This window comes from Micropterus dolomieu, linkage group LG01 (genome assembly GCF_021292245.1).
Source record: "Micropterus dolomieu isolate WLL.071019.BEF.003 ecotype Adirondacks linkage group LG01, ASM2129224v1, whole genome shotgun sequence".
Taxonomy (NCBI): domain Eukaryota; kingdom Metazoa; phylum Chordata; class Actinopteri; order Centrarchiformes; family Centrarchidae; genus Micropterus; species Micropterus dolomieu.
The window spans coordinates 54,526,577-54,550,983 of record NC_060150.1 but is presented as its reverse complement, the minus strand read 5'-3'; the positions used below and the strand labels follow the sequence as shown (position 1 = coordinate 54,550,983).

General features: G+C 38.8%; 1 protein-coding gene across 4 annotated transcripts; it reads right to left on the bottom strand.

The window, feature by feature from the left end:
- On the bottom strand, positions 1-22,835 carry LOC123970189 (MORN repeat-containing protein 4-like). Of its 4 annotated transcripts, XR_006824902.1 has the most exons (7): positions 22,625-22,835; positions 20,644-20,814; positions 15,036-15,150; positions 12,003-12,112; positions 9,651-9,867; positions 3,402-3,456; positions 1-28 (listed from the first exon to the last, which is right to left on the bottom strand). XR_006824902.1 is itself a non-coding variant. In XM_046048098.1 (5 exons), exons 2-5 carry the CDS (start codon positions 20,807-20,809, stop codon positions 9,716-9,718), a joined length of 543 nt encoding a protein of 180 aa, XP_045904054.1. In that variant the 5' UTR covers positions 20,810-20,814; positions 22,625-22,833; the 3' UTR covers positions 9,586-9,715. The 4 variants fall into 4 exon arrangements, 2 of the variants coding, with proteins under 2 accessions (XP_045904054.1, XP_045904070.1); XR_006824901.1 differs by lacking the exon at positions 1-28 and having other exon boundaries at positions 3,277-3,456; XM_046048098.1 differs by lacking the exons at positions 1-28; positions 3,402-3,456 and having other exon boundaries at positions 9,586-9,867; positions 22,625-22,833.
- Between the last annotated feature and the right edge of the window lie 1,572 nt (positions 22,836-24,407).

The window sequence follows — 24,407 nt, the reverse complement described above, 5'->3', positions numbered from 1 at the left end:
ATCCAGTCCAGCTTGTCCGTCATTATCCCTGAGAGACACAAGGACAAGAGAGGGAAGTAAGGAAAAAATCATGTACAAGATGGAAGGGGACTGAAGATGACAAGGTCTGTGTGCAGGTCAAAGAGAAAACAAAACAAAATGGCTTTTTTACCCAAAGGCAAACAGTTGTTCAGTTTGAGGAGTGATGGTGGCAGATGTTAAAAAGCAGAAAGAGAAAAAAATCAGTAAACAGATGTAGGTGAGAGACTGCATGTAGCATTTCTGGGCCCATTAACAGGCCAACTGCAGAAAACATAATGTCTTGCACAGATTAGTCTTTAAGGCTCAGTCTTCACAGTTAGAGTTTGGTCATGATGGAGCTTGGCAGCTGGATGTCGGTCCAATCAGAGAGCTACAGGGAGCAGTGCGCGACAAAGGTAGCGCCAACCTGATTAACAGCTAGTTAAACTGGGCGTTGTAGATCTAAAATTAAGCATAATTGAGCAGCATGACCTATTTCTTGCCTCAAATAAAGACTGTCCTCAGCAGAGACAAAAAAATCAGCATTGATTGTTCAAATGCTTACAATGACCTGCCAGTTCACCTGAAAAAAGAAATGATTACTGTTTAATTACTCTTTAAAAAGCAAAGGCAGAATGGAAAAATCTGCTCAAACTACACCTGCAGCATACTGCAATCAACTTCTCTCTGTACATCCATTTGTTCAATATTTAACGATTTATTGGCAAGTTAAAGATTTTTTGCAGTCTAAATGCTGTACACTTACTGTAGCGGTCAAGCGGCTTGTGTTTGAACTCTTAGCAACATTTAGTTCTGCTAAAGCCTGGTCGTTTTTGCCCTATTTGCGTGCCGAACCGTGTGGCATTTCCCTGACTTTGACAGCCTGTGGAATATTGAACACCGCAGAGCACACGGTGCACAAAATACTGTAAATGTGCAACAGTCATGGAATAATGCTTAAAATGTAAGTAAACTAATTTAATGAAACACTCCTCAGCCAGTAGATCAGTGCTTAGAGACACCCACACGGTCCGTGGGCCCAAGACACGCCGCTTTGTACTAGTCGTTGAGCTTTGTGAGATTAAAATAGGGCCCTATAGGCCTACCTGCTAAACATGATAGCATTGTCACATTAACATGCTGATATTAGCATATAGCTCAGAGCACAGCTGTGCCTAAGCACGGCCTCACAAAGCTGCCTGCGCTTAATCTTGTTTAATCTGTTATCGGACTAATTTACCTAATTTTCTCAAGATGTGGAACCAGGTGTGCAAAAGGGACTTCAAGCTGCTGATTTAGTTACTGTGCTTAGTTCTTGGTTTTACTGTTCTCAAACTACTTGCTTGTACAGCGGCGTAATACACTAGGTGGGCTGGAAGTTCCAGTAGAGGTTTCTGGAAAACGTGTTGTTGAAAATGCACAAAAGAGGAAGGCCTTCATTCAAGAGCTGCCATTTAGCACTACTTTTCAAAAATCACACAAGGACAAATCCACTGTAGAAGATGTAGAAAGACCAGTTTCTATACCCACAGTCAACTCAATTTTAAATTTGACTTTTAATTTAGAGGTGCAGTTCTCACCACTTCTTAACTGGAGACCTTTGGGTCTCACCATCACACCCTCCAACTACACTGTAAGATGCGGCTGAATTCATTTTGAAGTTTAAACACCTTCGAGCCGAAGAACAAAAAGTCAGTTCCAACGTGTCTCGCAAAATAGCTGCTGAGATGTATCTGAGCATCAAAATGTTGAATATGTAGATCATGTCTTCACATCCCTCTGTTAACTCCCATCCCTTCCCCCTCCTCCTTTCCTCCGGTCTGTTAGCTGAGCTCAAGTGTTATTCCTCCTTTCCAATATTAACACATGACTCCATCCCTCTCGCCCTCCTTCAATCTGCTCATGCTGTAGTCTTTTTATTTTTTCTTTTTCTTTTGTGCCTGGAGCACCTGCAGGGAGAAAGCGGTGGCATGTTGAAATGTTAAAATATAACCATAAAATTAATGTGTCCTGGTCTTAAAATCAAGATGTGCTTTGATGAATTGCCTGAGGAGAACTGTAAAAGACTTGACTTGATCATGTAGAGAGAAAAAATAAGCCAGACTGTTCTGATTTTAGAGGATTTTTATCTCAATTTGTCAGGAAATGCAGTGAGAGAAAGAGATAGGTATGAGATGCAATGAAGGAAGCCAGAATTTAAGTGGGAATGTTGCAGTTTTGTGGTATGTGTTTACACCAGTAGGCCACTGGAGACTCAAAGATCTGAACCAATAACCTTTATCTTAAAAAACACTGAAACAGCATTTAAACCATCCTCTGACACTAAAACTCTCCACTCAAACCAGGCTCATGTTTTCTTTTAATTTCCTTATGTTTAAAACTCTCAGAAGCTGCTGATATATGATTTTTAATAAGAAGAAGCTAGTATCAGTCTGGTGTATCCATCTCACCCTCCTCCACCTTTCATCCTTGAGCTGCAGCAGCTAAGAGTGGAAGAGTAAGAGCTGCTGAAATTTTTATTTAGCAGATGAATACACCTATTATATATCTCTCTCAACGCACTCATGCATGCATGTTTACACTCAAACATACACAAAGTCCCAAATGTGCCATTGCGAGTGGTGGAAATCCATAGCAATTAAAACCTTGCAAAATTCACCTCCCCCATCATACTGCCAGTTTTTATTTCTTGCAGTTGATTGTGCAGTGACAGTGTGGGTCCCTGCAGTGCCAGGCCTCTCTTATCAGTATGCGGTGTGCACTTCCTCTCTAAACATGGCCAAAGCTTTTGGGAGCCGTGAAGCTTCACTGATAAGATAACAGACAAAGCCTTCTCTCTTTAAGGAAGGCGTGAAATAGAAAATAGGAGATCCCTCCCTGTGGAATTAGCAGCAGAAGAGCGGTGCGAAATCATATGTTTTGGAAAATGAATTTTAAGAAAGAGAGTCAGATATTTACCACGAGTTCAGGGGATGAAGGAATTAATTTTTAGTGAAGGAACAAAAGAATACACACATAAACAGCTGCCACTTCTGGTGTGTTAGGTGAAGATGATCTGCACAGAAATTTAAATACTTTGCCATGGCAACAAGCTCCATGATTAGGGGCAAATAGGCAAAACTGCTGCAGCACTTGAGATTGAGATGATACAAATTAAGGCAACTCTGGATGGTTGCCAAGGAGACGAAATAGGCGGAGGGGTTAAAGTCCAACCTAAACACACCTTAAAGCTATTTTAGTGACAGTAGAGAGTGGGTGGGGGGAGGGGAGGACTGAGCAGGGGGAGAGCAGGAGGGGGGTTTCTGACAGCCGAGCTCCACAAATAATCACTAGACCTGCCGAGATGTGTGATCAGAGTTCAAAATCCCTCCATATGTGTGTTGACTTGCGGTTCTGTGTACCTTTCATTGTTCCGTTGTTTCAGTGTTTCATGTCTCCCCGTGGCCTCTCGCACCTCTGCTCAGTAAAAACACAAGAAAAAGAAAAAGCTTGTATACCAGTTGAATTTCATGCATTTTATTTATTGTTCCTCTGCGGATTCATTTCCATTTAAAAGCCCAAACACAGCTCCTTTTTTTTTTTTTCTCCGTGACATCATCATCTTCAACATCATCAACAAATTCATCAGAAACGACGACAAGTGACTTTATGGCTTTGTGATAACAACGGGCCTCAGGTTTCAGTGTTCAGATGCTTTTTTTTGTGTGTTTAAAGGTGCCAAAACAGGGACAAAGCCCCGTGTGAAACATACAACACGTGTGTCAGAGGGTTCGTTCAAAAGGTCCCACATTATCTGGATTTTATTTACCAGAATTTTTTAAAAGGTATGTTCAGCTGTCAGTAGTTTAGGTGCAGTTGTCCACTTTGTCTACATGTTCAAATATATGTAACACTAGCTTTTGATTACTTTAAATGAAAAAATCTGCAGTTCCAAGCTAAATTCAAGATTTGGAAATTGATCATTAATCTCCTGACTGAACAAAAACAATCATCTCTTTGATAAGAGCTCTAAACTTCTGTCCACAGTATGTCATTTATGACACCTGAGTCACGTCCTAAGTCGGGAATAACCTTTAACTGATTTCCATTTATAAAGTTCTATTTTCAAAAATGTATTTCTCACATTAACTGAGGTGAACGTTTTATCAGTGGACTGTGTCCTGATTGGGTCCCTTGGATCAACAATTACTGAATTTGAATTTGCAGAGCTGTTCCTTTCAGCCAATCAGATACCAGTACTATATGGAGCTTAATCAGTCTTTTAATAGCTCAACAAATATCCCCTTTAAAATGGTTATCCAGCAATTTAGAATTGCACTTCTATACAGCTGTAGGACTACAAGAAATGTTGGTCAAAATTCTAGCAGCAGAGGATCTTACAATTCCCATGATGCAACTCAATAGTGTCTTTAATTAGACCCCCTCCGCCTGGTAAATCTTATTCTTATTTAGAGTTGTGGTGTATATTAAAATAAAATTGTGACAGCTAGATAATGTGGGACCTGTTGGACCCATTTCTTCTTTCCTGTTGTTGAAAATCAAAACAGTTCCTCAATAATAAGTAAAATTATTATTATTATTTAAAAAGATTTAATTAAATCTAGTGTTTTACTTTCCGTCTTCTAAATATTTGAAATCAGCTGTTCTGCCCAAAACTGAGCCCAAAGCAATGAGTGGGTCGAATCATCTAGCTGTAATCTCAGCAGACTGTGATATACCGGTCGACCACTGTTCTCCACCCCCACACTGCTTTTCTTACTTTTTTTCGTTACGCAGAAAAAAGACAAATAGCTTTAAAAAAATCTGTGACACGGTTTGTAAAACAGTCGTAGCCAAACAGTATTCAAAGTATTCAAAGCACAGTAGAATAAGGTTTTTGTTCAGGCACTTGTTAAACTCCCTCTGGGTCGTTCATGACATTTTTTTTCCCCCAGTTCACTTGTTGAACAACATTTCTAGAGCCATGCTTTCCTTATTTTCTCATTATAGTGGTGATTATTTTAATGTGTTTGGTTTTGTTTGTGCCATGAAGGCCGGCACAGGCTTGAGTGTGTGTGTGTGTGTGTGTGTGTGTGTGTGTGTTTGTGTGTGAAAGCGAGTGAGAGGTGAACACTGGAACTAATGAAAATAATGACTGATTACTGTACATCTCCGGTCCTCATGTGTGTAGAATAAGTGACAGAAGTTCTTTCTCAACACAGACTCAGGCTTTGCCTCTTGAAATACACAGAGAATAAAAATCTAATTTTACATTCAAATGAAGATATGTGGGGAAAAAAACAACAATAATAGAATGAAGACGAAAAATAGCATCTCAAAATCGACACGTTTTGTTAAAATAACCCATTTAAAAGGCATTAAGTCTCCCAGGATTGTGTGAAATCACTTCTAAAACAGAATTTTCAGATAGAGAGTTTCATTTCACGTCTATAATGAGTTGTTACAAAGAAAATCACTTCCTGAACTTCATCTTTCTGTACATATTTATGTTGTCTAATCCAAATAGGAGCCAAATAGGTTGGCATGTACTATTAATTTCTAAAAATATGGACACTTCCTTTGTTTAAGCTGAAAGGAATGGCCTGAAATTTACACTTTAGATAGACACTTTATTTTCTTACCCAGAGTCAAATTAGAAGATTGATACCAAATGTATAGGTCCATGAGGTGTTTAGCTTAGCTTAAAAAGAGGACCAAACTGCTGGTACAGCGTGAGCTAATGTAAAAAAGATTCTGCCTTCCAACAAGATAAATTTGAAACTGGTCTTTTCATCTGTCTATCGAATTATTAATTAGTTAATAGTCTTATTCATTGTATTCCCTTAAAAAATGTGAAGACGTTTTGGGAAATACACTTATTTGCTTTCTTGCTGAGAGTTAGGGGAGGAGATCATTTTCACTCTGGTCTCCAGGCAATTGCAGTGGCTTAGCATAGCATAAAGACTGGAAGCGGCTGTTTCAAACATGAGCGTGGTATAAGTCTCGGCTAAAAAGCAAATAAACTTATTTCCCCAATCTGGAACTGTTCCTTTAGTCTTACAATTACATTGGATGAGTTGATGACAAATAAACAATTCAAATATTATTCCAATGATCTTTCAGAATATTTGTGAACATTACAGTTGTGTCCTGTCCTTAAAAATACAGCCCAGGTCTGTATACATTTTGCCCTTTTGATAATATATTTAAATTTGAGGCTCCTTCATGGTTGTCTCCTGTGGTTGTTTTGTTTCATCTTTGCTCGAACAGCTGAAGCAGAAAATGTGCCAACGTCCATGAAAAAAGATGCTTTCCACTGTATACCTGGCTTTGAGCCGTTCTCTTATTTTAGTCAATACAGCAGATTGATAAAGTGTCTCTATATTCAGCATGATAGAATTCACAGAGAAATTATATTGACAGAAATATTCTCAGCTCATTTGAGACCTTGCTTTTTGCAGTTTTAATCACTTGCCTTTCCAAGGTGGAAGGAAATTCTGTTTTAGGGTGGATTTCTGCACCATCCTCCATCATGGATACTCATCACAGTGAAACATGAAATCAGTCATATCGACTATGGACAGTGTTACAGATGACGACTGCTGCTTTTATGTTAATATCAAATGGCAACTTTTCAAGTTGAGAGTTTAAGGTGCGTTTTAAAGGGTTACATGATCCCTAAATGTTTTCTCAAACTGTGAAAGAACGTGGGATCGTAGCATTAAATAAAGAACAATGGTATAAAAAAAAACAACCGTGTCCAAGACTGACAGATTACTGAAGTGCATATCACACCCCCAGGTCTGAAAACCACCTCAGCTATAGGCAACAGTCAGCTCCATTTAATAGTGTCTCTGCTTGAATCCCAGAGCCAATTAAAAGGTGTGACATGCCTCTATCATTCCGACAGTTTTCGTTGTCACTGTCAAATTGGTCAGTGGGGAAGACATCAGCCCCCGAAACCATATCCTAAATTAATCGCACTCTGAGATAATCACATAACCGACAATTAACTCCATTTCCCATTTAATATCCCACCCACCCATCAACCCAAAACAGTAGGACTACACACACACACACACACACACACACACACACACACACACACACACACACACACACGGCACGTCTACACACCAGTCTCATTACACAGACAGATGCTGATTCCCAGCAGGCACAACATGCATGAAATATGTGTTAGTTAGAGCTTATCACAAGTTTTAAGTTCACAACAGTGATGTTTACACACTTTTTTTTTTTGTTTTGTTTTGCTCTTTTGAGGGGGGTAGGGTAATTTATGGTGGTTTATACACAAACACTACACATTGAAAGTGACATCATTAATCAGGGATGTGGAAAGTAGAAAAAACAAGCTGTATAAAGTGGACGTGAGCATTTTTGCCTCCCAAGGTGAAAGAAAGAGTTTCATTACAAAAACACATGAAAAAACATTTGAAATAATCATCAATCAAGTCTTGTTTTGGTAAACTGATCCTGACATTAAGGTAAAGCATGTTATGAATTCCTGATAAAAATTACAAATGATCTTTAGATTTTTGCCTACAAGACATTAGTGTATTGAATTTCATGTGAAAAAGTGATCATGTATTTCTGGAATGAAACCCTTCGAGTTCAGAGAGTCTTTTGACTCCCAGTCTCTATTTCTCAGACGAGCCTCTCTGTGACCAACAAAGCCTCTTTTGCTGACAATGCAGCCAGTTTGTCATCTTCGAATGTAAAACCTGCTGGAACGGGAATCTTTCTTTCGGAAATTGCACATTATTATCAAATTGCACCTCCAAAACAGAAATTGCACTCATTACTGCAGTCTGCAACACCGCCTGTACTCCCATTCCTCTCAGCTGTTCATCCCCATCCTCCACATCCTCCCCAACATCCACTCTCATGACAGCCACTGATTCTGGATCAGCTGCAGCCTGTTGGCACTGTGTGGTTGGCACTGAGGGGGATTTTCACACTGATCTGTAATCAGACTGAGCTGTAATGGCACTGAGTGAAAGAAAACAACAAAATATACTACTCACATTTACTTTAGCCAAGATCTACACCCATCTGACATCTTGCTAACTCAACGTAAACAATTTATATTTAAATACTACAGCACCAATAAGAGGTCAAGATGTCAGAACAAATGTGTCTTTTAACAGGAAGGCAGGAAACCCAGTAAGCACTCATTTGGCAATTTGAGGTCTAAAATATATTTTGATGTCTATATTTAGTTGAAAAGAAAGTTTGGTCAGGTTTTACATTTTAGTTTTTAAGTTCCTAGGAAGTCTTATGCAAAGAACATAATATGGTATTAACTATAGGGAAAACAGAAACAAGTGCCAGTTATTTTGATAAGAGTTTAGTTAAATAAAACAACTTCCTGCTCAAATTTATTTTCCCTCATTCAATTTTTGGAAAATCTTTCCACCACATTTGTTGCACTGTATGCTGTTTCTGTAGACAAACTGAAATTTGTGCATGCTCGGTCTAAATCGAACGCTCTTTGTCACCTACACACAAAAATTTAATTATATAGCTCAAATTATTACTTCGCCTCAAAGGCCTTTTCTATCTGTACAGCATATGATACACTCAGGTCAAAATGACAAAACATCACCGACTGCAGGTTATATTAGCCGTCACTAATTAAAGTAAATTGTGTAAGAAACTACATCAAGCTAAAATTGTATTTCTTGCTGTTGTCTGGTTAATATGCAATAGACAATAAAGCCCCACCTTCACTACAGTATTTGCAGTGTAACCAGAACAACAGAGTGGTGCCTCTTCTCTACAGAAACGATCTCACAGATCTCGTCACTGCAGTTTCAGGAGTCAGAATCGTTTATGTACATGATATAAACTTTTTAGTTTTTAATTGGGACCTCCACAATTTACAGCAAGTGACTTGTTAATGATAAGGTGTGCAAAGAAAGTAAGCTCCAGCTGTTATTTCAACTCGTCAGACACATTTTTATCTTATGCACCTCATTTCATTTTCGGGTTGTAGCCACAAGTTTTCAACATTAATTAGGCTGCCACTAAAAAAGTTCTTCCTACAAAATATAAGTACAGGACTAAATTCATTCTTTGAGTTTTAGTAATTCATAACTTTAAAACTGAACCTAATTAGAATCAATAAGCGATTCAACTAGGGATTTGATAGAATTCAGATTTGGTAAGTGGATTCAATGCTATCAAAACTAGATTTCTGAAAAACTGAAACCTTTTAACTAAATTTAGCCCAATTTAAACAGATGTCTGGACGTGAAAATCACCAAATCAGTGTTTACTGGAAAAAGATCTTTTGCACTTTTGAATCTAGAGTTGTGTTTTGTCAGGTCAGAGAAGCCTGAAGCAGATTTAGCACCAGTGTGTTTAATCTGTGTTCGGCTCAACTGATCCTGAATCAGTGGCTTTCTATACAGCCCCTACATATCATCTTACTGGAGCCACTGTTTTTTGCTCCAGAGAATACTGCAGGGTATAGATGTGAGAAAGAAAATTATATGTGAAAGAACAAAATCTTAAAAAAAATGCTATACAAAAATCTTAAACAAATGCTTTACATGTTAAATTAAAGGAGTCAAACAAACTGGATCACAAGGAAACTGAAGAAAATTCTTAAATTAAGCTATTCATCAATAATAATCAGCTGTTCAAACCAAGAGGAGGATGAAGGGAGGAGGATGATCCTGGTAGTGGGGCACTGTGGTTGATGTAGTCCAGGTCACATGGCCAGAGCTCGGGCCTTGGCGGCTGCTGCTTGCGCTCGTTGCACAGCTCCCTGGCTGTTCTCCCTCCTTACCAGCTGGTTGGTCTCAAACAGGCCCTCATGGCTGCCGCCGCCGCCGGGGCCTCTGTCCGAAAACGTCAGCACTCCTGAACCAGACAGAATCGTTGTAAGTGATAAATCAATTTATCGATCAATATCTGGCATTCTGAGATGATCCGCATCCACTGATTCCTGCGCTCACAAGGCTGATAAACAAAAAATGTCTGCTGTGGCTGCTGTGGAACGATGTTGGCGCTCCTCCTTGTGAGTTTTGGTGAAAGAGTTCATTTTGAGCCCTAAATCATTGTTTTTAAATGTTAACATGTTTCTCCCACCATAAATCTAAATCCATTACTGGATAGCTTTAAATACATACTATACCTTAGAGAATAATGCAGCTGAATGTTATCACTTCTGACAAACTGTACCACACTCTCATGTTATGAAATCTACAGCAGAACCCAATGTATTTTTTTATTTAACTAACAAAAAAAATCCATCTAAAACATCATATTACTGACTGAGGTAATGTATTTTAGATCATACCCTGCATGGAATAATAGAATTATTCATGACTTTTCTTTGTTTAGAATTTGGCATTATATATCGGCCACTCTGCTCCTTAAATATCAGCATCGGCCATTGCACCTTTTCAAAATGTTTAAAGTAACCAGACTTAGTGCTCTTAATAAAAAGAAACAAATACTAAACCTCACTTCATCAAACAACTGACACAATATATTCTGGGATACTGGAGTTACAAAAGTAGCATTGTTCATAATCAGGTTACCTGAGTCATCTGGTTATAAACAAAAGTCTTCACGTCATTTACAAGATATTTTTGTTTTAGAAGAAAACATGCATTGTGCACTGGCAACCAGGCAAGCTTTTTCCCCATTTTCAATCTGTATGCTACACTCAGATAACTGTCTTCTGACTCCAGCTACATATTTACCGTACAGACACGAGAGTGGAGACTGATCTTCTAACTCTCAGCAAGAGAGCAAATAAGTGTATTTCACAAAATGTCAGACTATTTCTTTAAGGTTAGGAAAAGATCATAGTAATGTATTAAGAAAGTCTTCGCTGCCGCAAAGCGCAAGCAGGGATGTAATTACTTTTTCAACAGTGAACCACAATTGTTTGTTAACCTTAAACAAGTTCTTAACAAGGTCCCTTAACATAACTATAAAACTGTTTCTCACATTTTAGAGGATGGTATATAAAGGAAAACAAATGGTGATATCACGTGATCTACAATTTGCATTAGCTAATGCCAAGGTTTTGCATATAACAATACATTTTAGGTGAGAAGGTTTAAGAAATCCGAAGATTTGAAGCTGCAGGAGTAAAGAGAATATGAACCTGACAAAACTGTCAAGAAAGAAAGTGTTTCAGTACCATAATCTTCTGTTTGAGTACATATTTCTTTCATACAAGGGGTTAGGGTTAACTGTTACCTGAACTTAAAAACTGCATAAAAAACATTTAGGAGTGAATCCTTTCCTTAAAAAATACCACTTGGCCCAGCTCTGATTTGATGAAGGAATCTTCATGTTTCACCTCTATTTTTACAAAGCACAAAAATTAGTCAGCTGTCACACTGATCCATTGTTCTGCCATGGCCACCCAGCAGCCTTCAAATAAAAATGTGTTGATTACTTCCAGACTCTTGAGTGCAGGCACACAGGGGGCTTCAAACGAGACAATTAACATGTTTCACAGTTTAATATAATCAAAAAGTATGTAAAACGTTTGGTATCAGAACTAAGAACAGAGCGAACATTGTAACAATGTGAGACTGAAAACTTTACTTCATTTGTGAGAAGTGATACAATTATAAAAAGCATAAAGCTGAACAAAACATTAAAGTGCAGCAAAAACTCTAGTCAAAGGTTGCCAAATTGAGGTTATGAAATCTCAAACCTCAAGAAATGTTATCTTCCGATGCACGATCCCTCTGTTACAAACAAGCCTTTTAAAGTTCTACATTTTTACTTTCCAATGATAGAATGACTATTAGGAATGCTTGATGTCATTTTTTAAAATACCAGAATACTGCATAATCCATATGAGTTTTATCCAAATTGGATCTGAGGTGTCTTCAGACCAGTGATGTGTGAGATATCACCTGCCTCACTGCATTCAAAAGTTAACTATTACAACAATATCTTAAGAATAAAAACGTTCTGGTTTAATTTGTAACTTTCTGAGGAAATTGAGTTGAGTAGTGAAGTCTTACCGTAGCCGTCCACACAGCCGCTTTTAAACTCGCCCTCAAACCTCATCCCTTCGAAACGAGTGAAGACGCCGGCGCCTTGAAATTTGCCCTGCACAAATTCACCTTCATACCTACAGAAACAGTCACAAACAGAAGAAAAAAGTTAGCTACAAAAGAGCATCTTAATTTAAGAATTGTGAGGAAAAGAGCTTTTTTCAAAAGCATGAGGAATTCTTTTGAACCATAACTGAGATTTGACTGTTTGACAGTTTTGTATTTTTTCCATGAATTTTAGATTCGACCCGAATGAAATTATGATTGGCCGTGCTTATCACAGTCCTGTGACAGCCACAGATACATGCTTCTGAAATGAATTGCCAACCCTAGCTTTAAACATTTAAACCTTAGAAAGGCAGCAGGAAAATATAAAACACCATCACACACCTAAAAAGTGACCAAAGCTGCAGTTTTATAAATTTTATTACTCTACAATCTGCTAGTGTAGAACCAGTAAATTAGAGTAAACAGAAACGCTGCAGAGCAGGAGAGACATAACTACAACATAAGGAACTCAAGATACAACAAAGTGATAATAATATCACAACACAGCCAATACAGTATGTGATGCAGCACAACAAACTCATCTATGATACTGTACATCTATGTTGTATTTTTTTTTGTATTTACATGTATGTACATATGTCACTGTATATATTACAAGTTAAGAGCTTTCAGTTCCACTGAATTGTACTGACACCTGAGAGAAAATACTGTGGATTAAAGTGAAAAATCTAACACACACACGATGAATACAATGTACCAACACTTGAATGTCAAACAGCCACAAAGTGATAGCTCTGACTGAACTGCCACCAGAGAGCAGAACATTTCAGTGTTCAAGCATCGACAGGGAAATATGCACACACTGTCTTGCTTTATTATAATAATTAGTAATAATAGAATGTTATTAACTAAAAGCCAAATTGATTTAAAAATGATTGGAGTCATACTTGGCCTGGCACAGCAAAACAACCAGCAACATTTAGCTGCATCTTGATGCCCAAAACACCAACAGTTCAACCGGAGATTCTCTTCTTTTTCAAATAACACTCGTTTTCTAGTTGTGAATCGAAGCTGACTGCACCAGCTGCTCTCTGTGAAGCAGCAAGCTACAAACTTTTCAGAGCCTCCTATCAAGTCTATTTGATACTCAAAAGATTGCTGTATATTCATTAACACCTTAAAAAAATGTTTTATTGCTTCCAAAACCCTTTAAGAATTACATGAAGAATTATAAACAGTCTTTTCTCAAGTAACAATACAAAAAATGGCCTTGAACAGGCACCATTGATGAAAAACTCAAAATTGAAAAACAGAAAATCTGAAGTGGGGAGGATTTTTTTCTGTATGTGTTAGGGTCACATCATTAAATGAAATGATTTTCTGATAGAAAAATAAATAAATAAAAGAAGCAGATGTTTCTGTTTGCTCTGGAATGATCCACAGCCAACATTACAGCAAGAAAAAACTTTCAAAATGTAAAGGAGATGAAAGCACAACAAATTTTTTCAACACACTACATATATACTAACGAATGAGCTCTATTTATCATTTTGCTGACGCTTTTTTCCTAAGTGACTTACATTTGAGGAACAACATTAATCTTAATTTCATAATATAATGTATGTTAATGATGAAACTTATATATTATTATTAATATTCATGATAATTTAACAATTTTGATAACCAACTGATCACAATGTTTCAAACAAAAACAACAAACATGTCATGAACCCTGCGTCTCTCACCTGAGTGTGGGACTGAGTGAGTGTGTTTTGATTAGATTTTTCCTTTTAGGTGAGGCGTGCTTGGTGTGTTTTTGTTCTGCTTTTCTTCTCTCCCTTCTCTCAGTTTTTGAATCCTGGGCATGTCTGGGTTCCTGAGTTGGCACTGGCTGCACCTGCTGGCAATCACGCAACTGTTCCTGATCAGCCATCCCTACCTCTTCTTAAAGAGAGACCTGACTTCCAGTCCCTGCCGGATTGTTAAGTCGTGTACCATAGGTCTACTTTAGCATCTAGCTCTAAGCCTGTAAATCTAGTTACTAGTTTGCCTTTACTATTTTTTCTCTGCCTGTCTCCAGATCACCTGCTCTACCTGCTCTGCCTGCCTGCCAGTCCCAAATCTCTCAACGCTGAGATCCAACCTTTCCAGCCACACCAGCCAGCCCTCACATTCCACTGCTTGGAAGGAGATTCCCTGCTTCTCTGTTTAACCGCTGCAGTGTCTCCATGTCTGCATCTGGGTTCTAGCATAACTCCTGACAAAACATTCTCTGTTTCCAGCTTCTAAAATATGAGGATTTGTTGCTTTTGCTGTTTTATAACATTGTTGGCTTTGGGACACTCACCATCTTCATCTTATAGACTGAACAGTTAATCGATTAATTGCAAAACAATCAACTGAATAATCCGAATGATTTAAATAATCTTTCGTTGCAGCCCTACAGTGCACCATGGTCAGGGGTTTCAAACTGACATTAAGTGCATAGTTGGGGCCTTTTATGGAAAAAGTTAACTAAAGCTGAAACACTTGGTTAATTGGCAGAACAATTATCGTCGACTATCAATTCATAATTTTTCTAGTTTTTAAAGCAAAAAAAATTTTTTAAAAAGGCCAAACATTTTCTGGTTCTGGCTCAGGAATTTATCTTTTTGTGTCATATCAGTGTAAACTGAATATCTTTGGGTTTTGGACTCTTAATTGAACAAAACATGACATTTTAAGACATCAACTTGGGCTCTGCGTAGCTGTGATAGGGCCAAGCAAAATGTTTGCCAGGTAATATTAATAATATTAATATATTTACAATATATATACAATATATTTGAGAGTAACTCTCTAAATAAAAATTAAACAAACAAAAGCAGAAGATGATGACAAAGCAGAAGAGGTATTTGACTACTGTAACATTAGATCAACCATTCTAATATTCTTAAAGTGATTTAATTTTAAACAGTCAAAGGTCAGGTAAGCAGGAAGTAGAACACAGACCTAGAACCATCAGGAAAGACCAGCACCCCACAGCCATTGAAGAGGCCGTTCTCAAACTGACCAGTGTAGCACGTCCCATCGCTGAAGGTCAGCTGACCCAGGCCATGACGCAGACCTGCAGCAGCAAACACACACTTAGTTTAAATAAACTGCTTTTGACAGACTAGGTTCAGTTTATTTAAACAAATAAATAAATGCTTCTAGTGACATAAACCATAAAAAGCATAGTACCACAAACATGTACTTAGTAATATGATACAAAATTTCACTACAAAATGCAATCAATTTAGTGAAAATTACCATTAAAAAGTACAATAAAACAGAACAACACTGAAGTAAAAATGAAACCCCAAAGAATCACAAAGTATGACTCAGCATGCCAAAAAAGAACATCTACCCAAGTATCCAAAGTACTGCCAAAAATATAGTATGACAATGTGTATATCTTGTATACACATTGGTAACACATAGTAGTAGATTCATGTTTTACAGGTTTCATTTAAATGTACAAAAACAACAAAACAAGTGTGATTTTTGTTTTGTTGTTTAAATGTTTTTATTTATTTTTCAAAACAATTAAAAAAAGTTAAACTCTGATAAAGAAGTTAACTATTATAGAATATCTGTGAAATAATACATTTTTGAGGGATGTGAATAGGTTTGTAAAAATGAATATTGGCCGACATATTGCTATTATGCATTAAACTTTAAAAGGACAGCATAAAACTCAAAAATCCAGTATTGGTTGTTACTTTTTTCCAGTATTACTTTTGTGCACTTTAGGATTATGTGTTGCAGTTTGTCATCTGATCTCAGCATCTTCTCTGAAACCACCTCTGGTCAATGGAAAACTTAAATTTTTCCTCTTTGCACCATCTTCCACCAAGTGCTTCAACACGTCCCTTCAGAAATATGTGGGTGATATCCCAGATGTTTTTCTACAGCTTGTGACGTACATGGTTAGTGTCAACACACACAATGAACACAAAAATGCAAGTAAAACATTTTATAAGGTTGAAACAAATTGGTTTTAGATTTGATTTAGAAATGAACAGATGATGATTTTAATTTTTTAGCCTCTTAAAATGTTCCCACAGAAGTGAGACCCAATTTTCCCTCTAATTCTGCGACTCATTTCCAGAATCAGGAGCATGACGTTCAAAGTAGACCGGGAGGAAAAGAAGTAAGCATTTCTCTTTGTCAACCTCCATTAGCAGGCCCAGCAGGAATTAAGAGAATAACTGCATGTGAGGCACAGTTGGACACGGACTGAGGAGGTCCGGGGTTCCTCATAGTAAGTGAGGATTCACTGTGAGCTTGCCAAGTGGCATGAAAGTGGTTGAGAGGAGAGAAGGGAGGAAGATCTCATGAGGGGAGAAACCCTAACAGAGGGTTGGGATTTACAAGACGGGAGGCCTGCTGCTTGGCAGCGGGTGAGGCAAAGGGTGAGCCTAGTGAGTGTTGTCCCTTGCTCCCAGCTAATGGCAAAGTAAATTAGGCAGTCCATCTGTCAGGGCTGCTTAAAGTGCTGCTCACTGCCTAATCTCAGCAGGGTTTTCACAGGAGATTTGGAGAAGAGATTTGGCCAAAACTAAATCTGAAGCTCTGCATTCTCTTCCATTCTTCCTCTGAAACATCCCGCATCCATATGTGCAGATGTGTGTGTGTGTGTGTGCAAGCCGGATTCGATTAAGTATATATGGGTAAAGAAGAAGGCCAAAAGGGGCTTAAAATCCAACTCTTCAGCCTGCAGGAGCCCTGACAAGCCTGAGGCAGAAATTTCACGGACTAGATGCTGAAATACAACAATCTGTGGAGTGCCAAAAGAGGCCCCGGCCGTCTGGCCACAAATGCCAAGGCCAGTGCCTTTCATTAAACATTAGAAGAGTTAAAGTATTAATGGTGTTACTGAATATAATGAAATCAAGTGTCAAAAGCATGAGCTTTACAGACCGCTATCAAGCTAACAGCTTACTTTTTACTGAAGGGACACATTATCAGTGGACTGCTGCAGCAAGGGACAGTAATTTCCTCCCCATCTGTTTGGATTTGATCCCTCCAGACAGACTCTAATCTGTCGTTCAGCTCCTTTGTAACGCCTCTGTCCAATCTCGTGTTGGGTCACGGTCTCCAGCTAATTACGGTTTAGCTGAATTTGTCCGGCTTTTATGTCAATCAATAGCGGTAATGCATAGATGTTAAATGACTGCATGGGCAAAGTACAGTAGTAAATGGCTTCTAGCTGTGCATCGGCTGTTGTGGATGTACCCACCCTACTTCCTGTAACCTGATAGCCCACGGCCCTGTCTTCAACCAGCGCTCCACTGAATTATTCATGTGACACCGTAGACCTCTGTCCGACACACACCTTCATGTTTGTGTGCAAACAGTGACTTCACATGCATGGATGCAGATACACAATGCACGACACGCATCAATATGTGTTCATGACAACACCTCCCAACACACACACATACACACAATTTCATATTACAGAGCAGAGTCAGCAGTGTTGATTCAACATGTGGTGTTAAAATCAACAGAATGGGAAAACACATTTTTGGGACATGCCAGAAAATAACTGTGTTTTAGGAAAAGGTATTTGAAGTGCTGCGAAATATATTCCCTTCCATTCACTTTAGTTCAGTTTACACATAGAATTGTAAAAAAACAGGGGGAGATACTTCATTAAAAAGTTATTAACAGCAGGTAAAAAAAGCAAAACAATTTACAAGTACATTGGTGAACCAGGAAGGAAAGGAAGTAATATCTCGATATGGTCTAACAAATCTTTCTCATGATAAAATCTGACATATTTTAAGATTAAAATAAGAACAACTAGATGTAAACTGGGCTGAATGAACGTTGTTCAAGCTGCAAAACAGCAACACTTAAAAGTAAATGTAGTTCCTGAACAATGTTAGAAAATGTGTGATAAGACATTCTAAGCTGTTTGCTTTTTTTCTGGAGCGTTAAAGCGTGAGGGCCTTTTTCACTTTCACACGAGTGCGAGATATGTGAGATACAGGAAGAAGTTTTAGGGGGGGAAGTACATTTACCTGACTTAAGGACATTTAACCACAGATTTGTGTTCCCAAGGGGTCAAGAGGGAACCTCGGCTTTTAATCATATCACAAGGTCTTCAGATGGAATTTCTTGTGGAACTTTAAGGACTTTTTGTCCACATTGGCTAAAAAGTTTTTTTCTAAAGTTTTTGATCTCAAAGCTTTTGAAATTTGAACATAAACACTTCCATGACACAGGGTCAAACTCCATCTTCTGACAAAAATTCCTGTGATATGGTTAAAAGCTCAGAACAGTGACTAGATAAACCTTGTGGGGAGGTTTTTTTCCTCAACTGCTCATTCATAAAAGGAACTTTCAACCTCAGCTTCTACACCAATATGGATGAGAGGCCATGAGTGAGCTCAGAGAAAATGGACTTTTTAACATCGACATTTCAAACTCTATCCAATGAAGATCATGTGATATGACTGCAAGCTCCAAAACTGCAACTACATGTTTGAATATTTATGTTAGTTATATATGTATTTAAAAGATAATAAATGTAACAAAAATATCAACACAATGCCAAGAAATCCTGGTAGTTTCAAACAGCCAACACAGAGCTGCATCAGCTCTATTAGTGGACTTATTTCTCCAGTCATCATTTAGAAATGTCTGTGTTAAAAACAACACTGCTGTGTTTTAAAAACTGAGCATATCAGAGCATCACAGCCAAACCAGTTTAACAGTTATTTGCTAACCGTCCAGAGACCATATGTTTCTCCCCGCAGCTTCACGCCCGCCTTAGTGCCAAACTTTTGTTCTTTGTTTAACCTTGCCCTAAAGGTTGTCTAAGTGTTTTTGTCAGACTGAAAATACTAGTTTAGGTAGTGTGATATTCTGTCTCAGCGGGCTCACTGTCACCAGATGGTCTGTGTGTGCATGCATGTGTATATTTTCTTGTATAGTTACTGACTTCAGTTTGACACCTTTTTCTGTTTTTTTATTTGCCTATGGCATGCAATCTGTGCGAGTGCTGGTTCATTTAAAAGCCGACTAGTTTTGCTATTGTGACTCTCGTACAGTACGCCTACTTTTCTTCTGAACCCCCATTCTGACATGATATCCTTCTGGTCATTCCTTAAAAGCAGCTAGAGATAACTATCTTTTAGCACAATTATTATCATATATACTGACAATCCAATTTTATCCTGATAGGTATCCTTAAGTGAGCATTCAGACCGAAAACAGCCCTGCATTAAAACATCGCAGGGGACCGAGTGGATGGGGGGCAGGTTGTTTAAGGTACACTGAGACATGAAATATGATCCAGTAACAGATTAATAGGGTTAAATTCTTATCAGACACCAAAACACTGCACAACAGTTTGTTTTTAAGTCACAACACACAGCAACAACAGGCGAGGTAGGGTTCAACCCAAAGGCATAATTTGGGGCCGCAGTTTTGTGGGCCTGCCAGCAACAAGACTATGTGTAGCTGTAAAAGAAACACTTTAAAAACTCCTGAACTCGACTCACACACACGAAATACTTGGGGAAAGCGCTGCCCAAATCTCTGCCAAACGTCACTGAGATCTGAGAATGAATCAAAAAGCGAGATTCACTCTTAGGCTCTGGATGTTGTTGGGCTGTCTTGGTAGACATGCTTGATGGACAGTGGTTTACAATTTTTAAACCAGAGGGTGTCCTCCAATTATCGGGGTGTCACACTGCTTAACCTTGCTGGGAAGACTTATGCAAGCATGCTGGAAAGGAGGCTGCAACTGACTGTCAAACTCTAGACGTGCAGATGGTTGTTTTCTATTACTGACTTTCATAGCTTACCATCAGTACACCTGGTAATGTTAACAAAAGTGTATTCATTAACAAGAAAAAAAACCATAATCTCAATGTCTGATGTTTTATGCACTACTTTTTAATATATATTTTTTCATGCAGGTTCTCTGATTGACCATTTACATAAATGACCCACTGGCCGCCTGTAAATCGGCCTTGGTACTTGTCGAAACGGCACTCGTGAATGTGGTGGGGAACTCTGCGGTTGAGATTTGTCCGGCGCAGTTTGCATGAAGACATATTTATAATGTTTAAAAAATGTTTAGGACAGGACAACACCTCTCTGGCTCTGCGGGGACAATTAACTGCAGCGGCCACGGCGTGTGTAAGTCTTTGTCTTGTTGAAGAACTGATAAAAACATTAGGCTAGTTCTTAAAAAATTGATTTTTTTAATGCTCTACCTACATAAGAGACACACTTCAGCATTTAATGTACATTCAAGCTTGCTGTCACTGATAACCGATGTGATTCTGATAAATCATTGGTCTTGACTGCAGGTGTAAATAGAACAAAGTACCAGAGGCAAGCCACTCTCTAAACATGTTCAGTTTACATGAGTATTATTTTACAACCTAACCCTAGAACTGACTTCCTGTCCAGTGCAGTACTCCGAGCAAATACTCAATGTGACCTCAGATCAAGAAATGCCATTAAGCTGTATAGACTGAGTACTCCAGATATGTTACTGCAATTAAGCTTTCTTCACTTAAATACAAGTATGGTATTTACATGCACTCTGCCTTACATGCATATAATTGTCTGGCATTATAAGAACACTTCTGTTCTGCATGCAAATTTAGCCAGTGATGGAGGATGGACAGCTGAGTGAGCAGGTCAGTCTTGCCTTCTTTCCATTCGCCGTGGTACTCCTCACCATTGGAGTAGCTGAAGGAACCTCGTGTCAGGGTCATGGGTCCTGCCGGCACACACAACAATACACAAAAACCATCATCAAGAGCTAGAGCTTATCATCTGTTGCTCTGACATTCTGACACACACGTGTAGAGCTGGGAGTTCATGTGTCTACCTTTCAAGCCACCGTGAAATAAACGTGGTGTGTTTGCAGGAATATTAATGCCCAGATTCTGCAGCCAGATTTTGGAACCTGGCTGCAGGGATTTGCTTCCATTCGGCCATGAGTGCATTAATGAGGTCCAACACTGAGGTTGGGCAAAAGGCCTGGCTCTCAGTTGAAGTTCCAAGTGGGACAGCAAGTAAAGATTGATCTGCAAATTATTTTTTGCAATTACTCAAAAAATTGTTTAAGATCTATGTCAGAACTCGCCCATCACAATTTCTTTGGTTTTGTCTGACCAAAGGTCCACAACCCAAAGAGGTTACTTTTACTTAAGACACAGAAGACTAGAAAATGTGAGAAACTGGAAACAGCAAAAGTTTGGCCTAACATATTAATCCATTATCAAATTGTTGATCTTTAATCTTCCGTTGATTAACTCATTGGTTAATTTACAAATTGTTTCAGCATGAGTTCATCCTAAGGTGTGGGATGAGGTTGAAGTCAGGCTGAGGCTGACCAGCTCTCCTATGACCTGTGTGCCCCGGTCCCACGCTCTCTCTGCTCCATTTGGTCAAACCAACCCACTTACTTGATCCTCTCCTGAATCAGAAAACAAGGCGGTGCAGGTAAGGAATCTGCATGAGTGGCGGAGCAGTATTTCTATCCTTTCTGTGCTTTGAGAGAAAATAAAATGTAGCAATCTAGCATTTGGTCGCACTACTTATCATATAAAGATTACACTACCCTATTTCTACTGGGTGATGTAGTTATAGCTTTGCTACATGTAGCGTCACCACTTCTCAAGCACACGCTGGACACATCATAAGTAGTCATGCCACAGTAGCAGGAATGTGTCGATCAAGGGAGCGAATATGATTAAACTGCTGCCCTTTTGGAGAGTTGATAACTGAGGACAGTGGCCTATGCTGATGAGTGGACACACGTGAACCCTCGCAATATGACAAGTCTCGAGATGCCAACAGCTTACATGTAAAACAACGGGTGCAGCTGTTTTGATGGACGTTATACACCACGTGTGTGTATACACTTGGCGTGTGAACAGAGGTGTCCACATACTTTTGACCATAAATTGTAGAAGGGTTACAGTTGCCTATAACAGGGCAGATATGGTGTAGGGTAGGCTAATGTTCTATTAAAATACTGCTTCACTGTTTGTGCTCCCTGACCGTGCAACCCTATGCATGACCTATTGGTAATGCCCCTATAGTGTGACAGGAAAAATCTGGTGTGATTATACTCATTTAGGCTTCTTGTTTGTGATAAGAGATCTCATTTATCTCCTGTCTATTGCAGCGGCTTAACACTTTAAATTTCCAGTTTTGCTCAAACACATTCTCATTTGTTAATCAGCTGTTTACTGTGGTTCTCTGAGGGATATCCTCTCCTTCTCTATTGTTTCGAAATGAGGTTATAAACAAACTGCCGCCGACAGGAGAATCAAAGACACATTAAGCTTCACAATATGAAAACATCTAAGGCCCGTTTGTTAGGCTGAATAATTGCCCAAATGCCATCAGCCACGCTGTCAGATTAGACGGGAGGAGGAGTGTGTATCCCTCCATCTAATGTTGCCACAGTAACGGCGCCCAAATCCCTTTCATCCTGCCGGCATGAAGCTTTCAGCCCCCGAAACACACACTTAGCCTACACAGTGAGCTATCCTGCAGAAAGAAAATAAACGGTTTACCTGTTTTATTAAAGAGCAACTCAGTCCTTTGTCTCTACATCACTGAAACGAACGCGGCAGTTGGAGGATTTCTGCTCCTCTCAGCGACAATTTCGCTTTTTCCGTAGCTGCTAGTTTCTGGCAGAGTTGCCTCAGTGTCTCTCCAAGGTGTGGCGAGCTGATTGGCTGCCATTCATCCACCTCGACTCAAAGTGTCGTGCTATTGGCTACTTTTCTCCGCTGTCCAGCCCTCCGCGGGAGACATCTTTGTCGAGGGCAACGGGTTCAACGACTTAATTAGCTGGAGTGCTCCACTGTTAAGGCGTTTGCCCTTGCCTTTTTTTATGTGCTGCCCACCGTCTCTGTAGGATTGTAAAACGGCTGTGAGGTTCCTGTTAATGATACTGTGTCATTTCATGTTTCAATTTGGTGATTAGACCCGCGTTTCGGAAAGCTTTATAGAACTTGATTTATTGTTCTTCCTTTGCGCTAAACCCGCAGCACTGAGGTGGCGAGGGTTTGTTAAATGAGGCGATGTGGATCCAAAGCCAATAAGGCTTTAATTCATTAAAAAGCTTAGAAGAAGCAGGGAAAAAATAGCAAGCTGACCCAAATGATGCAAAACTGATTTTGGGAAACCAGTGGTTGCATTAAGCAAGCGGTAGCCTACTTTTCATTATTGATAAGCCATGGCCAAAATTGACCTCCACATTGGTAGATCAACTGATTAATCAATTAATCTGTAATAGCAGTTTATACATTAATCATGTCACTTCTAAATCAAGCATTTTAAGATGAAATATAATGGTACAACTAAAATTTTGGAGCCAGTAGCCTAATCAGCAGATCTCACCACTGTTTGTTTAGTTGGTTGATTAACTAAACTATTAAACTTTGTCAGAGGAAGAGGGATAAAGTCCTAGACTTACTTCCAGCATCTCCAACCTTTATCAAGGTAGAGACAGGCATTCAAAGTCTGACATAATAAATATTAGAAATCACAAAGCAGACAACTGTCAAGTTTTGATTGACTAAATTAGATGATAGCCTACTAAATTTGAATGGGATCACTTTAAAATCAACCCTGAACAGTTTTTAAAGAGAACTCTGTTGGTTTTCATTCAGTTTTTATGATATTGTAGGCTATGGCATTAAAGTACGTTGTAGGTGCTGTGTTGCATATGTTTTCCAGTCAAGCTGTGTGTATGTGAATCCCATACCCATCTATGGACAGCTAAGCTGTAGTGTACATGCAGTGTATGTTCATTTAAATAAATAGATAGCGTATTTAGACAGCTTTTTGCCCCTTTTGACATAGGACACTGAGATCATGTGGTTTTGGCAACCTTGGAGAGTTTACTAACTTACACATTTTTACGCTGATTCCAGTAGGCCTATTAAGTTGCACCAGGGTTCATTATTTTTCCACTAGAATTCCTGGCAGCCTGGAGAAAATGTTGAAAAGCATTTAGATCTTAATGTTGGGGGAAGTGTTTATTAATTTGTATTTAGTAATGAAATGCAACACATTAAAATCGGCTAAATAAGAATATTAGTCTACATGAATATTGGTGTAGTAACTGGGTGAACTGAGTGTTTCCTGGTAGACACACTGTGAGCCTTAAAGAAACATTATGGGGTCTCAGTCTGTTTACAGTCACATCAAGGAGCTGTAGGCTTTTTTTTAAATCATAATACTACAGCACATTTTGATAACAATGCCTCTTTGTATATGTTACACAGCCTTTATAATCTAGGCTACAGTTTATTTACTACCGCAGTGTATATCTGCTAATTTAAACAA